The 16,743-nt window shown below is 32.1% G+C and overlaps 1 protein-coding gene across 4 annotated transcripts in view; it reads left to right on the plus strand.

The window, feature by feature from the left end:
• The window catches only part of LOC123524781 (transcription factor AP-2-beta-like), an 81,132-nt gene that overhangs the window by 47,930 nt on the left and 16,459 nt on the right, over positions 1 to 16,743 (plus strand). For all 4 annotated transcript variants that reach the window (XM_045303247.2, XM_045303249.2, XM_045303248.2 and 1 more), the window contains one exon: positions 8,190 to 8,244. In XM_045303247.2, coding sequence (XP_045159182.1) covers positions 8,190 to 8,244 — 55 coding nt within the window. The remainder of the gene's footprint in view (positions 1 to 8,189; positions 8,245 to 16,743) is intronic.

A 16,743-nucleotide genomic window follows, 5' to 3' on the forward strand; every position in this document is an offset into this window, starting at 1 on the left:
ATTTTATTAAATACCCAACACATGAGATTAAATCTTCAAAACACATAATATATTGAGATGAACAAACAGACGTACTCAAAATAAATAAATTGTCTGTATTTTGCCCACTAGTTACAAACACAAAACGATTTCTAATTTCATTTTTAATTCCATTCTTTGTATTAAAATGTTCCAACAATGACTAAGTATCTATATTTGTTTAACCTATCACAGATATTGTATAACTCTTAGAACATAATCAAGATTGCACATTTACGAGACGAAAATAGACTATTCAAATAGTATACATTAATCTTAGTCTCACCATATGTACACCATACTGTATTACAATAAAATTTTTGAACTGTCATAATTATGCCATTTTTAACTTACTTATTTTGAGATAGGTGGAACATATTTAATAATTATGTTATAATTTTCTTGCGTAATTGTTTTACAATATAAGATGAGACTGCACAAAAATAGAAAATATTATTTCAGTTGAAAATAAACAGTTAAATGACTTAAATTGGATCATGCTTTCTCCAATAATATTGTGGTCAGTGACAAAGCACTGACCACACAGTGATCAGAAGCGTTTATTTATCCATTTACCGACAGTTCTCGGTGATTTCCTGAGAGGTCATTATTGAATTAGTGTCATAGGCTGCCATATTCCACATCATGTACAGAAATGAAAATATTGCGCATGCCAGTTTAAACATTTAACACTAACCAAACAAATTTAATTAAGTTTATTATTTCTATCGGAAATTGTTGCTAAGATTAGCCAAATTTCGAATGCGGGACCGGTCCCATACCAAGAAACGGCACTCTTTAGTTTTCCCAAAACTATCCTGAAACTCTATTCTTGAAATGTGATAAGACTTGGCCGTTTTGAAAACGCAGTGTTTACATTTATACACATACTAAAGTTCTTTTGATACATTTAAGTTTTTATTCTTTTCGACAACTCGTGCATCATTTTATTTTTGACATTTATGGGACATATGTTTCTGTATGAATTTCGTCATAAGAAATAGCAGAAACATATCATTTAATACTCCTGAAATATGTAAAATGTATGTATTCAAAATGTCAACACAAAGCTGTTTTTTGTCTGTGTGTATGCTGTTTTGATATATCACATATTTCGGATAACTTGAAAATTACTTTAAAATAACGAAATTAGAGATAACAGGAGTAAATCAATTTCAACCATTTTACTTTTGGCAACAACAGGATCAGTAATTCTGAAATCGTTAAGCATATAATTAAATATACGAGGATAGAAAGTGATCATAGATGTTTCTAACATTGGTTTCGAGATACCAGTCTCAATACTGAAGTTTTTGACTGGTAGATCTTGGGCTTAGTTTCGAATCTGACCAATGACAGGGTTCCAGTATGCGACTCTTCTAATATCTGTATTTGATTTTTTTTTATTCCAGGTCTTAGAAACACATTCTCTCAATACTTTGGCCTAACCACACGCGATGTCTGCATCATAATGTAGTACACGAATTGTCATAATTTCATTAAATCTTTTTATATGTATGAGAAAATGAGGGTATTAAATGCATTTCACTTTTTACAATATGTCTAGAAAGATTATAATCGAAAGCAGTATTTTGCTAGCAATTTGTGGGAAAATTTCGGGGACATATGGTAAACGAACGAACCGTGTTAGATCAGGTGTAGTAATTAAAAGCTAGAACTTTTACATGAGAATCTTATGCAGTATACTTTTAAGCAGAATGGATGCAATTAATGTTTATGTATGAGTAAGGTTTGTTAGAAATATTTACATCTGCATATATTTTACATACTTAACATAATGTGGTCAGAAGAAGAGGCAAGTACGTTAAAAATTAACATGAAATTTAGCTACAGGTCAATATATTTTTCAAAACTCTAAAATAGAAAGATTTAAATCATAATTATCAGCATTTTTTTGTTACGAAATATTCGATAATAGATAAATTTTGGTTAAACTTATTATTTTATAACTAAATGATAAGAACTTGTTGCATAATTTACTGCAGCTATTCCATATGTGCGCTGATTTCGACAGGTGCCGAGTACGAACCGCTTGATTTAATTACGAAGTAACACCAAAATTACTGCATATATGATCATGATGAGGTAATTAATATGAATGTTACGACTTTTAATTCGGCTATAGCTCTTTATCCATTTAATCTTTAGTTAGCAAAATAAACCCCCATTTTAAATGCCAAAAATATAATCGTGTTTCATTTGCGTTTTGTTATTATCGGAACCACCAGAAAGGTGTCTCCCAATGAAAAGTTCAACAAGTGCGCGTTATAAAAAAAAAACGTGATCTTAAGGTTTTAATAAAAGCAATGGTTTTATAAAAATCAAATTTTTCATGAAATCATTAGTGATATCCGAAATGGTCAATCTTGACGACGTTAAAACCAAGTGTCCGGCCTTCCAATTACCGTGATTAAACGGAGTTTTGACCTGTAAGAAAGTCTTTGATATTTCGCGACAATTATACGTTTTTACTGACCCCCGAGTGGGTCATACGATTAGGTGAGAATCATTTGTGGAAATCCTAGCCGATTTAGCAAATTATGAAATCTCACAGCGAAATACAATCGTCCTGAAATAACAGGACTCGAAAGTGGCAATGTTCAATAAAGTGGCGATTTACATATTAATATAGCGGTATCTTTGGAAGCTATTTTTGGTGCTATTTTGCTTTAGTAACAGGACGCTCACATACGTTTAGATAGTTCACACGCATCTTAATCAATGTATTGCAGACAGTGCGCATAATAATAACGCCCCTTTCCCTCTTGTACTATGTGTGGCTGCATTTTAAGTGGAAGTAATTCAGAATTGACGAGCAACTGTTCTTTATGATAACCGTAATCTTTATATACTTTTGTTCTTGTCTGTTCTCCGTAACAATTAGCTAATAAAAAGGAGCAAAAAAAACCAAAAACAAAAACTGATTACCCAATGAAGTAAGGAAATTGTTCTTTAACCTATAGGTTACCTGATAATTTACAGTTTACGTTATCTGTTAACGTTACTTACGTCCCTATAGCGGTAGAATAGTAACGGAGGCAACACTGTTAAACTGCATTTCATTTATTTAGATTTTTTGAAGGCCAAGTTTTACTACATCTCGCCAGATCCCAAAATACATACCACACAAATTGAACTTTATATGATAGGGCTTACTCAACCTAGACGTTATAATTTTGGTGATTTAAATGTGCACATAAGCGTTAAATTGTGATATTTCACATTTGAAGTAATAGGCCGAAAATAATTTAAAAACTTATTTCTTCATGTAAAGATTTATCTGTGACTGTTATTTCACAATACATACCAATTTGAATCAGGTTGTGAATTGTTAGGAAACACTATAAGTAAAAGCGACAACGCTGTTACACTGTAAATGTTAAAAGAACGTTTATCACATTGTATTGGAATATCCGGGTAGATTGCGTTAGATAGAAAATGCGGTTGAGACATGAAAACACTTTCAATTTAGATACAGACATAAGATATTACTGGCCCAGTACATGTTTGAACTTTCTGTGAAGGAAAATTTCCAGTTAGATATGCATACAAATGAGTCGCGCCATGAGAAAACCAACATAATGCATTTGCGACCAGCATGGATCCAGACCAGCCTATGCATCCGCGCAGTCTGGTCAGGATCCAAGCTGTTCGCTTTCAAAACCTATTGCAATTAGAGAAACTGTTAGTGAACAGTAATGATCCTGACCAGACTGCGCGGATGCGCAGGCTGGTTTGGATCCATGCTGTTCGCAAATGCACTATTTTGGTTTTCTCATGGCGCGGCTCAAATATCTTCATAACGCAAAAATATTGAAGACAATGAAGTCGGCGCCTAATATATAACTTTATGCCTTCATTATCCACACAAACTAAAAATGGCGATGCGAAACATGTTAATTCCGTCTAAGAATAAGAAACTAGAAAAAGATACCCAATCTTAATAAACAAATTTGTCATTTTTTCACATGAAACAAAAACTGCATATATTTATAGCATGTTTGTTTGGTTGGTTGGCCATAATTTTCTTGTAGACTGTCTTTAACACGTCACATGTACAAGTCCACAGAATGGGCATTTTATGTACAGTACCCCACTTTTATTGGGTAATTAATGCTTTACACTATTCAAGCTAAACTTGGCGAATTAAAAAATAATATTCCAAAAACATGAATACTCCCTGTTAAAATTCTTTGTAAGTATTGAAAAATATTCTCTCAAGCAACGTTACTGTAACGTAGTTCGCACAAAAAATAGGGCAGTTTGGAAATGAAGATATGCTTTTCTCAGATTGTATATACATACTTATGTCTCTCTAACATACTTTAATTTTGTCTCACATGTATATGCAAATAAACTGTCTTCCTTTTCGCGATCAGAATATTTTATAAAGTCTTTGGTTTACGAAATGTTTTAATTAGGTGAAAAGTTAATTTGACTAAAATGATGTTTGAATGTTAATATGATTGTATTCAAATCATTTAAGTTACTCCTTTAAGCAATGTTGCTAAAATTTATGGTCAAAGCGGCATTTTATGTACAGTTATTGAAAATTATCATGCATGTATGCTGTAGTACTATGTATATGAATTCGAGCAACTTGGATATCAGTATGTGTTTTCATATATAACCATGAATGTACAGCTGTTTGGGAAAACTAGCGAAAATACATCTAGGTTAGTAACCATCAGGTTATCAAGAACATTAATCTGCTTGGGTATGAACTATTGCATAAATACATCATTTTTTTTCAAAAAATATTCCCCTGAAACTTTGACATTTTCTTTGTTGTAGTCCAATAAATGACCATTAAAGGTGATTTTTAACTATTTTCCAATATCAGGAGGCATTTTGACGTTAAAATGCTCAAACCCGAACTCGTGAAAATAAATTAGAAGTATGTTCAGCCTTTGAAATTGTTATTTTAATGTACTGTAGAACAGCATGGATCGTTTAACGCTAGCCGATACATTGATCTGTTATATTTTCAAGTCTTTTAATGGAACTAATTATTTCAGATACGCTCGGCTTCTCGTTTTCATCTTCAAGAAAGATCAAGAAAGATACATGTATTTAACTTGAAAAATATTAATGACAAGTTATGTTCAATATTAAGAGAAAACAGGAGTCGAACTTTAGATTAAGTAATTAGAATTGTTATCAGAAGCATTTTCCAATTTTTAGGACCTTGTTGATTGAAATATAGCGTGTGTGATTTTGAGAAACACAAGGTGTCGTCAGAATATCAACTGAAATTTCGGAAAAGCGTATAAACACGCAAAAGGTTGGTCACATGTAATGAAACCACCGAATGAAACATAGAAATATGTTCGGCAGATTGATAGTTACATATACATCTGGTGTTAGTGTGTGAGTATAAACTGGTAAAACAGACCATCATTAAACCAAGCTGTGTCACTGCGTTTACCGAGCCTGGCAATACCTTCCGTCAACTTTGACAAACGACAGCACGAGACAAAAATGACATTCACGTACGCGTTGTCATGACAATGACGGCCATGTACATTTCAATCCATCAAACTTAACCGCGCGTTATGCCCCGATTCACCATAAGTTTCGTCAATGTTACATTTAACATGAATAATTATAAACAAGTGAACTGCTCCTGTTCAAATGATTGGAAGTTTAAAATGCTTCGCCTCACTCATAAAAATATGAAAAAAAAATCACGGGCAATAAATCTGACATTACACTTTATTTCAGCGTCCATTTTTTCCAGTTAATTAATATGATTTATAATGGCTTTAATGCTACGATATTAATAAGGCCTTAATTGCTGTGTTTAGAGAACTATTCATGGTAAAACAAAGGAAATATTTCAGTTTATGACACATTGTTTAAGCTAGCAGCTCATACGTAACATAAGGACAATATGAAATTGTTTCTTGCTTTTTTGTCTAGGGCCGTTCTGTCCATCGTTTGTAGCTATTTATAAGGGTACTTTGATCGTTTGTAGCTATTTATAAGGATTCGATGCTCTTCCTGTGTAACATTCATTTTAGGATACACATGATAATACAAGACAAAAATATGATATGAGCCGTGCCATGAGAAAACCAACATAGTGCGTTTGCGACAAGCATGGATCCAGACCAGCCTGCGCATCCACGCAGTCTGGTCAGGATCCATGCTGTTCGCTTTCAAAGCCTATTGCAATTAGAGAAACCATTAGCGAACAGCACTGATCCTGACAAGACTGCACGAATGCGCAGGCTGGTCTGGATCCATGCTGATCGCAAACGCTGTATGTTATTTTTTCTCATGGTGCGGCTCATATAACTGTAACCAAACAGCCAAACCAAAACAATCAGTTTATTTGTTCTAGATGAACTAATTTAATTTAAAGTACAAGTACTTTACATTTTCACAAGGTGTTCAGTTATGTTACATTATATTTTTATTGCAACAATTTCTGAAGCGGACGGACTTGAAATGTTAGAATTGACAAGGCCTTTAAACGCAGACGACACATTCGATGCTGGTCAGAATGTTTGGCGCCATTTCTTGTCCCGCGAGAATGACTGTTTTATTTCTGTTTGTTTAACATGCAACAGACGGAAGAACTTTAACGTGTAAATGCAAATAAACAGTTTCATACTTGTCTATAAAAATATTTCACGCTACTCATATACGTTTAGAACACATGGTACATCGCTTTCCCAAAAATATAAAACACAGAATAACAAAAATGCCTACTTGATTCGGGACGCAAAATATTTTTTGTTTGTTTGTTATTTACCAATGATTCCTTCTTCCAGAAAATATACAGTGATAGTTTTAGTTAAGATTCCAGAAATAACATTTTGAAACTGAAAATAAAACAACATACATCATAGTTTAAACAAAGTAAATAGGAAAGGATACGGATGAAAGACGTGTAGTCATTTCCTTAGAAGTCATATACTGTCATATTCTCTAACTTAAATACAAATTCCCCATTTTTCCAACAAAATTAAAATTTCTTTGTTTTTGATAACAGTAAAGCTACCCCTTTGCATGAAAATCAAGCTGAAAATGAACAGTGTAGAAAATGAAGATTTGAAGATTTTTTCCAACAACATCATACAAGCACATGCGTTTGAAAAGTATTTATATATTGGTGTTAAATGTTAAGAACTTTAGTCATAAAAAGTTAAGGTTACATTAATTCTGTATGAAATAATTCACGGATTTTCTTATATTTCTTATTCATAAAAAGTTGTTGGTTTATTACAATGCTTGCATGTTTCTTTGAAATTATTTATCATTATTGCCCAGCTGTTCTCATACTGTAGTAGAATTTAGGCTTAAACTATCAACTGAATAAAAATTGAATTAAGAGAATTCATGAGCATTGAGGTTTCTTAGTGAAGGAAACAAAATCCCAGTTGTGTCGTCTAAAATGGCATTTGACTGCTTAATGTTAGTAAGTATAAAAAGCATATTTTTACTGAAGTTTAAACGGTAATATAGACATTCATGTTAAGTGATCTGGTTAGGCCGATATACTCGAGAAGAAGCGATGTATATTTGACCATTAATATTTATGTTGGCAGATTTTGTGTATAGTCACAGGTCATTGTTGACATACTTGCTGATTTATAGCGAAACTATTTCAAGATCTCAACGCAACCTAGACGTGAACCAGGTCGGCCTAAAACGTCACATGTAATTGAAAAATAATAATAATAAAAAAAGAAACAGAAGTCAAAGATAGTCATTGGAGAATTGATTCTAATTCAGCGATATTACGCATTTCGATATTAAACTTATTTTTTGTTATTGTGTTTAAGTTGTAATTTACCAAAAAAGTTCTAATTGTTACAAAACAGGAGGAAATTGTTCAGGAAACGATAGCATTCTATATTCTTTTGACTATACTGTTGTAAGAATATCTGTCTCTTCTGTTAATGAAAATAAAACAAGGCGACTTCAACATGTAGTGTAATTTTAAAAAGTATTTTTGAATAAGTTTCACTTGTTCACGGACTGAAATCATTTCTGCGGCCCAAAGACAACGGACGGGCCTATAATACATTACTATTTAGCACCATTGTATAACAATCTGTATTACATACTTATCTTGTTTAATATTTACATTATTGAATGTTTCTGTATTTGTAAAGAAGTAATCCGTCTTGTATTTTCAGGGTTTAGATGACACTGGTGGATATTTGGACCAAAACCAGTCAGTCATAAGAAAAGGTAAGGCTATTACATCTTCAAACATGTTCCTGTAATCCAGACCAGACCCATTCACTAGTTATACATGATTTACGTAAAACAGTTCTTGGAATATTATCATATCTAATAAATAGGAAATATTTTTGACAAAACAAGCCTAAAACTTTAATTAGTAGGACTTCAGTTGTGCGACAAAAAGTTGTGTTTGCACATTTTCAAGACTTTCTGTGAAAGGACATCAAGAAAATTAATAGAATAAGTCCAAATAAAACTTTTTATTAGCATCTTAACAATTGAAAAAAGTTTGAAAGTTTATAAAAAATAAAGTCGCGCAGTATTTTTTAAATGAAAGTTCTTTTGAAATGAAACTTGTGATATATTGCACTCTTGGCGGTTTGCTTGAACAATATACCAAGAAAATTGTGGTATTTACGAATACAACATCGTAATCAATGAAACACAAATCTTCTGATTCTTCCAAACGAACTACTGTTTGCTCTTTAACATTTCCGGCACCACGTTAAATGTGTATCTCATATTTGATATTGGCACTGTTTAACTGATATAAAAATCCTTAACCGCAAATGACGTCATGGTAAATTCCAAGTGCAGTGTCTTGAACAAATAGTGAATACACATATATTTCCCTTCAAAGTATATCCTTATGAGTAGATTTAATTCCTTGTTTACAAATACGAAAGTCAAAAAACAAAACACAGTATCCCCTGACAAAAATCCGCTACTGAATATTTACGGAAAACACAGACTAAACATCTGCGACGCAAGAAATGTAAGAAATCACAACCCGAAGAAGTTTCATATGAAATATCACTGAAAATGCGTTTGTACAAAGATCTAAATGTAACGGCCGTAAGCTAGAAAATGATAACCAAGTCAAACTGTCTTCATATTTAGAGCGAAAAGACATTGCCTGCAGATATGTGATGTTCTAAATGTTTTGTGTATTTGACAAAAATCAAGCCGAGACAATCATATTGCCAAAGGCTTTCCCCCGTAGGCGACCATATCATCTTACTACTATGGCCCAAAGCATCTCGCAAATAATATTTTGTTGACATATTATCTGAATGAACTTAAGAATTCGTGACGTCGTTTTCTTTTTCATCAGCAAGAATGAATTTTCTCTCTTGAAATCTTCAGTTTGTTTCGCAGTTCTTGGTGTTTCTTTGGTGCCTGGATTTATTTAAGATAATCAGGCGAGGTGTCTGCTTTGCGAAATGACACATTTATTGATATACGGAGTTCATTACAATAGAAAAATTTCACTATGCTATAATTGGGACTATACTTGTTTAGACGCATTTTTTGTATTTGATGACGTCACTTATGACGTCAGTAAAATAAAGAAGGCAATATCTAACGTAACCGCCGAGAAGCATGCAATTTTCCCCTATTCTAAAACTGCCGACATACGGAAAACTTCAAAACTTCAAACATTACTCTGTCTATTTGCCGTTAGAACACTTCATAAAACTTCAAACGGAAATCTATAATGTTCATTTGCTCAGCAAAGCGTATGTTAACTTATGCCTGTCTGCGTTTACATGCATTCCACATATAAGAAAGCTTATCTTGTCCTAATGAATCGTCTACATTAACATTAGTGTTTTTTTACGGATTTCTCTATACTGTTTAGCAACAATAACGGTTCTATGAACAGGCAAATGTAAACCATCTCCACCGGTGCCACTGGCTCCGTCTGCAAGTGTTTTATAATTATGTGTTAGCTGATGCTCACCATTTCACTTTCAGCCCATTTGTTTTAACAGAAATAATAAACAACAGAATTGAAACTAGCCGTTTTCTCGTGACGTCAGGTATCACTGTGATCAACACTTCGAACTTTTAAGGGCAAGGAATGTCTGAAATAAGTTAATTTTACTAGTAATGAAAGTCATCCTCAAGCCTGTCATAACGCTGAATGGATTTTTAAAATCGGACTATTATTGAAAAAGATATGGCAATTTGAAATTTAAGAAAATGGCTGATCATGGAGGTAGCCATTTTAGTGTGTTTGTGACGTCAATTACACACGGCTGAATTCTTTATTTAGCAAATAACCTTTTGAATAGATTAATTTCTTATGTTTCTTGAGTGTAAGCTGTAAAAAATGGTAATTTCTTTAATTATAGCTGTAAAAATTAGAGAAGTTATTTTACAGAAATAAGTAAATTCAGTTTAAATATGTATCTAGAAATTTAATAAATCCGCCATTTTGTTTTTTGTTGCCATGGAAACAAAATGGCCACTATTTTGATTAGATATTCAAATGCTCATAATTTTCTCATTTTTAAGCCGATTTTGAAAATTCTTTCACTTTTTTAAATGATTTAAGAAATTCTAGAATTATCATGACAACAACAGCGCCATTCCCTTTTAGTAAAAAGCAAATAAAGTGTTAACTAGTAAACGAGGTCTCGTTTTGCTGTCACGATATTTAGGGAGATTTCAGGCTATGTTCTATGCGAGTTTCATATATTTGTTTTAAAGAAAGATTTCACTGCTACCTTCAAACCGAACTGGTAATCTTTGTCTAAGTGGACATAGCAAGACACACTTAATATCGAAGGCGTTGTGGTCAGGAACGCTAGACTCACGCATGCGCAAGACTCAAAGACTATTTAAAGCAAATTCAAAAGCTGAAATGGCATAAGACAAAACTCAAAAGTAAACAAGTTCACAGTTATATAACATAGATAAAATAGAATGTTATGACCAGTAGAAATATCCTAACGCATAAAATGCAGAAATAATGAAATTAAGCTGCCACAATATTTGAATGAAATATATAAATTTTACAATTAAAATGATTTATATACAGAAATACTGAGGGAAAAAGCTTTTTTTTCAAAATGTATTGTTATTTAAAGACGGTAGTGTATCGTCAACCGCTATAAAATACGGCGACTGTTCTTCACTGAAAGCATCTATTGTCAGTTGGAATGGCGGAAATAAAAACGTCTCGCTTGAGATCTTTAATACGAGCTTATAAATTCATAAGTGATGTTATCTTGTAAACGAGATGTCACTTTTGGTATCTTAATTTAGTTCGTCGTTTTAAATCAGATTTTAATTTGCCCCACTAAAAAAATGTTAGAAGATATTAGATATTAGAGACTTGTTGCACGGCATTGAATGTACAGCTACTGAATCACGAGAAGTTACTATATTTGTAATCTAGTCTTCCGTGAGAATTATTTTGGCGTTCTTGGCCTTTTTCTTACATTCAAAACACATCTTTTGTTCGGTTATACAAAATGTTTATATTTTTAATTTAAATGTGGACGTAACACAGTTACGACAGTTTCAGAAAAAGTCAGTAAATGTGCATTTATTATCACCAGCCTAAAAATAAGATGAAAACAGCTTTATTACTTGAAAAATCTGAAACTTTGAAACTTACATGTTAAGTTAGAAATACATTAAAGGTTACGTGTTTTACACCTATGCGTTCAGACATATTTTCTTCCAAAACTAACTCCAGATTTTTGTTTTATTATGTCTGGAACCGCTGTTTCTTAGTTGGCCTCGGATCAAAAAAGTTGCATTGAACAACCACAAAAGCAGTTATATTCTGTATTTAGTGGTGATCTTAAAAACCTGTTCCAAATTATTTGCTTTTTTCCGTTAATATTCGCATTACAAAATTAAGAAATCAGTTTTCTTATATGAAGAACGAGATATTAATCATCCCGTGTAATGTATGGTAATTTATAGTTTTAATGTGACCTATCCTATCTCGGGTTTAACCAAACGTCAACAAGAAAGAGAAATCGTTTATTACATATCTGATAATAAAATGTATTTCAGATATAGCACACACGATGATAATATCAAAGTTGATATATTTTGAACAATACATATTTTGAGATTAAAAAGTTGATGTTGATGAATCAAATGACCCATTCCTAAGTATGGATTATATAAATTCATATAATTTTGTTGTCTCCAATGTAAAACGATATGATTTCTGTACGAGTATATATCGTTTTTTGAATTTAGATATATAACATGGAAATGTCAAATATTTTGAAATATACACCCCTGTCGCAGTCGGAAAGGAAAAAAATGTTTTAAACAGCTGTCAGTTGTACATGAAAAGAGTTTTAAAATCCTTATTTCTTTTACTGCAAACGATATTCTGGTCTTTATCATACTATAGATATGTATCGGGAAAATTCTGTGCTACTTGTTGTTTTTTCACCTTTCTTTAGGTAAAATTTTACTTTGGAATTTTATGGACATGCTTCCTAGATCCTTGCTTTCCAGGCTTCCAACAGACACAATGATCTTGCAGAATAACTAAATAATACACTGTGTTATTGACTTCTTTTTTTCATGTTGTATGTATGTATTTATTGACCTAACGCCTTTTGTATATTCTCACATACACTGCCACTTCCATTTATAAATGATTGATACATAAATATACTTCATGTTAAACATCAATATAGCTTTAAGAGCTATTCCCATGGGCAGCAATATGAAATGTACATTCGCAGTTTCCGGAATGAGCAAAACCACATATGATATTCAGAATTTTAGACTAATTTGTTTGTAAAATTTAGAAATTAATATTAGGCAGTTTTCTTTCTAAAAGTTGACATGAAATTGTATTAAAGCGTTCCGAGTTTGGTTAACCCTACAAGGTTATGTTTAACTTGTAAAGCATATTGTAATGTTTGGAGTGTGGCTCTCGGAAGATTATTTCAGTAAAAGGATTATTTCACTATTTGTTTATTCTAAGGATCAAAATTGCCACTAGAATGGATCAATTTGTTGGATTAAGAAATATGATAAAATGTCTAAATTTTAACAGGTGTAAAGACACATGGATTGCTACTGTGTACATTTCCTGTCCAGTTTTTTACATTGTTCTATTCTGTCTTTGATCTTTAATTTTTAATCCCCCTTTCCATTCATGAAAATTTCTTATTTCCTGAAAGTTTAAGCTATTTAGTTTGTCTAAATACAGTCACCATGTCAAAGAGTTTTTTTTTTGTGTGCAGTTTTGAAATTATAATGCGGAGATTGTACAATTATTAAATAGTGGATTTTATTGTGTATGAAAAGAACACATTACATTTTAGTGCAGCGGTACACAATGATAAATGTATTGCATAAGGTAAAAATGACACACTTTAGAAAGAGAAATTACGTCGCTTTCAGGACACAAGCCAAAATTCGAAAACAAAACATTTGAATACTATAAATAACAAATTGAAGAGCTGATATATTAGCTAAATGAATGGGGAAGCCTAATAAATCAGACAAAATACACAATGACAGTTTTGTATCTGTCATGAACTGAATATGATTTTTTATTTAAATAAGAACATGAAATATATTAATGCTAAACATTCGAATACTGTATAAATTTTCAGCCTTTGCGCTATTTTTAGAAACAAAATGCTTTGTTAAATCAGTTTTGTTTGGCTCAACTTTTCCGCTATATTTAGGAAAATCCATTTATAGAATATTTCTGTGTCAGATAGATATGTATTTGTCATACATTTAGAAGTGCACATAATATTTATAAACTTTACAAAATGTAAACATAGACATATAATAAAAATCTATATTGCATCAAAGTCTATAAACGTTGTAATATTGTACTCTTATGTAGATGTTTACAAGCCTTACTTTCAAAATAGTACCAAGATATTACTATAATAAAAATGCAATTATTTTATACATTTGACCAGTTTATTATTACATTTATAACAAAATTTACCATATTAAGTAGCCGGTACTATATTTAGTATACGTTTAACTACGTTTATATGAGTTGATACATTTAGGAGTTTATTACTTTTAAAGGCCCATAATGCTTTAAATTTTTATCTTAAAAAAAACAGATGAAATACATACTTACATGGTTAGAAAAGTGCTACTTTTAATATTTCACATGAACTGTTATAGTTAGAGCCATAAAGGGTTGTGATAAAAAAAAAACAATAGATTCAAGAAAACATGCTAGTATATTCAGCGATATTCAGACCTTTGACAAATGTCAAAGAAACTAATCATCAGAAATAGAATTTAACAAGAAATTAGTGTATATAATGTTCTTAACAGAAAATCTGGCAGTCATAATTAAAACAAAGGCATCACGAGCCGTTAAAGATCCGACCAGCCATTAAAATTTAGTTCCATCCATTGACCTTTCAAAGTTTTCCATCAACAATCAGTATTTATGTTATGTTCAAAATAAGTTAATATATCACAATAGAATATATATTGTATACATGTACTAACATCATTGCAGTCGTGTGTCATCGATATCTTACTATACATAGCTGGTATGTCCACATTTGATATACAGTAGCTAGTAATGACAATGCATCTATAAATAGACACAAATGAATCAACATATTACACATACCAGTGTGTGCATAAAACATATAAACAAGAATAGGGTAACAAGTACATTTAACAACATAGAAAATACGACTATTCTTGCAATTTTGGGGATAAAACGTTTCTTGGAAAAAGGGTGCATTATAAAATATTTTCAATTTGAAAGCTACCATTTGAGTTCGGTTTTGAGGCCAGCGATGTTTTTGTACTTGTAAAATGGAACGGTCTGTTATTTTGGTAACGTTATTCAGTACAATAGTGTTTCTTAAATTCTTACATAAATAAGGCAAAGTAAATCATGCTGATATCCCTTATCGGCAGACGATTCTATAAATTGAACTCCCAAACGTCAAAATCAAACTATAACTCTCATATTATACATGTATTTCCAAACATTCAATGTGTCACACAGACTAGATAGATAACAAACAGTATTTCAAACTTAACGTAGATAAAAGTCATCAGTAGATATAATCCATTTCTAAATGTGCTATCGATTACCTAGTACAATATGTGGTAGTACATATTTCAGTCAGAATTCTCTAAAGCATAATAGGGGATTTATCACCGGCGCGAAGCGCCGGGGATGAAAATCCCCGAGACGGTAACGTCCGTATATAGATATTCGTCTTTGCTGTTTGCATATACTGAGGCAATTTTTTCGATGTTTTCCGGTTCCGGTTTATGTAAAATCCGCTGACTGGTTGTCTTTATGAACATCCGAGCACCCCGAATCAGTCATAGAAACTCGTAAACCGCGCTAACATGATTATTTTACTTCTTTATCGTAATGAAAACTGTACATGCAACTGAAAAACACTTTTAAAACAGTAAGGAAGTGTAGAGACCGTCAAGTTTCTGCGTGGAGTGCAAACAAACAAAACAAAATTCTAAAAGCTAGTGCGAGAACGCTGAATGACGTCACCGGCATGGCTTCCGTAAATTTTGCAAAGTATGATATTCGCTGTAAGAGGTATGATGACACTAAATGTAAACTACAGTTTAGTGCAAAGTTTCACTTTCTTGAGCGTTGAATATTTCTTTCTAAGCGGATATATAAAAGATAAATCCCCAATGCTAGGCGGTGCCTTAATTCATATTATTACATGTTTAATATTTAATCTAAATCAATGAAAATTACATCTACAGTATGGATAAAATTGTTTCATTAACTCGTTGTGTGTAATTGAAAAACAACAGTAACGTATAAGAATTTATTGATTTCAACATTTCAATGTAAATAATTGACTCGTTTCCAAAAAACTAAAACCAGTTTTATCAAAATCATTTACCTATATGAATAAATGTATTAATTATAATACAACTAAGTAATGTTGCTTTCAGAAGCTAAAGAAAAAAATATTTTTAACAAAAACCTTTTCCATATTAATTTAGTAATTTATATGACGGCGGTCGTTCGTAATTACAAATCCAAAAATAATCGCAGTCAAGACAAAAAACCCCAACCCCAACAAATCAAAAACTCATCAGAACGTCCAAGAAAATACAATACGATTTCATGAAGAGGCCATTGCTTAATAACACAGTAACAAAATATAAAAGCATATTTCAAAATAAATCATAACTCCCAAACAGACAGTGTAACACCCTTAACTCCAGCAAAATTACCACTAACACAGCTAAGAACAAAAGAAAATAATATTTCAGGTATTCACGAACATCAATCACGCCAACAAAATTTGCATAATTAGTTTTAGCGATGTCAGGTGCTAGAGTATTGAATCAGCCTTGGTCCTTTGGATCGATTTTTGCTGCTGTATCCAGTCCTTGCCAGTGATTTACAGCAAACTTTTCCAACTCTTCTCAACTAATCGCATTGTTCCGCTGTAACCTTCTTACTCCAAAAAATCTGAAAAATGGAATGAGAACTCGACAGAGAAAGCAATGAGGCAATTGAATTAGTTCCGTATCGTCATATTAGCGCCAATTTAAAATCTAATGAGAGCAAATTGAGATCTCAGATTGGACAGCAAAGCTTGACGGCATGATCAGCACTTAATTCTTCAAATTATTATCTTTGGGAAGCAGCGTTTAATTTGATCTGTCAGATTCGCACTTCCGAGACAAACTGTTGTCATAACGATCCAAAAATATGAAAACGATCCGAATGACTACAAC

This window comes from Mercenaria mercenaria, chromosome 3 (genome assembly GCF_021730395.1).
Source record: "Mercenaria mercenaria strain notata chromosome 3, MADL_Memer_1, whole genome shotgun sequence".
In the NCBI taxonomy this organism is placed as follows: Eukaryota; Metazoa; Mollusca; class Bivalvia; order Venerida; family Veneridae; genus Mercenaria; species Mercenaria mercenaria.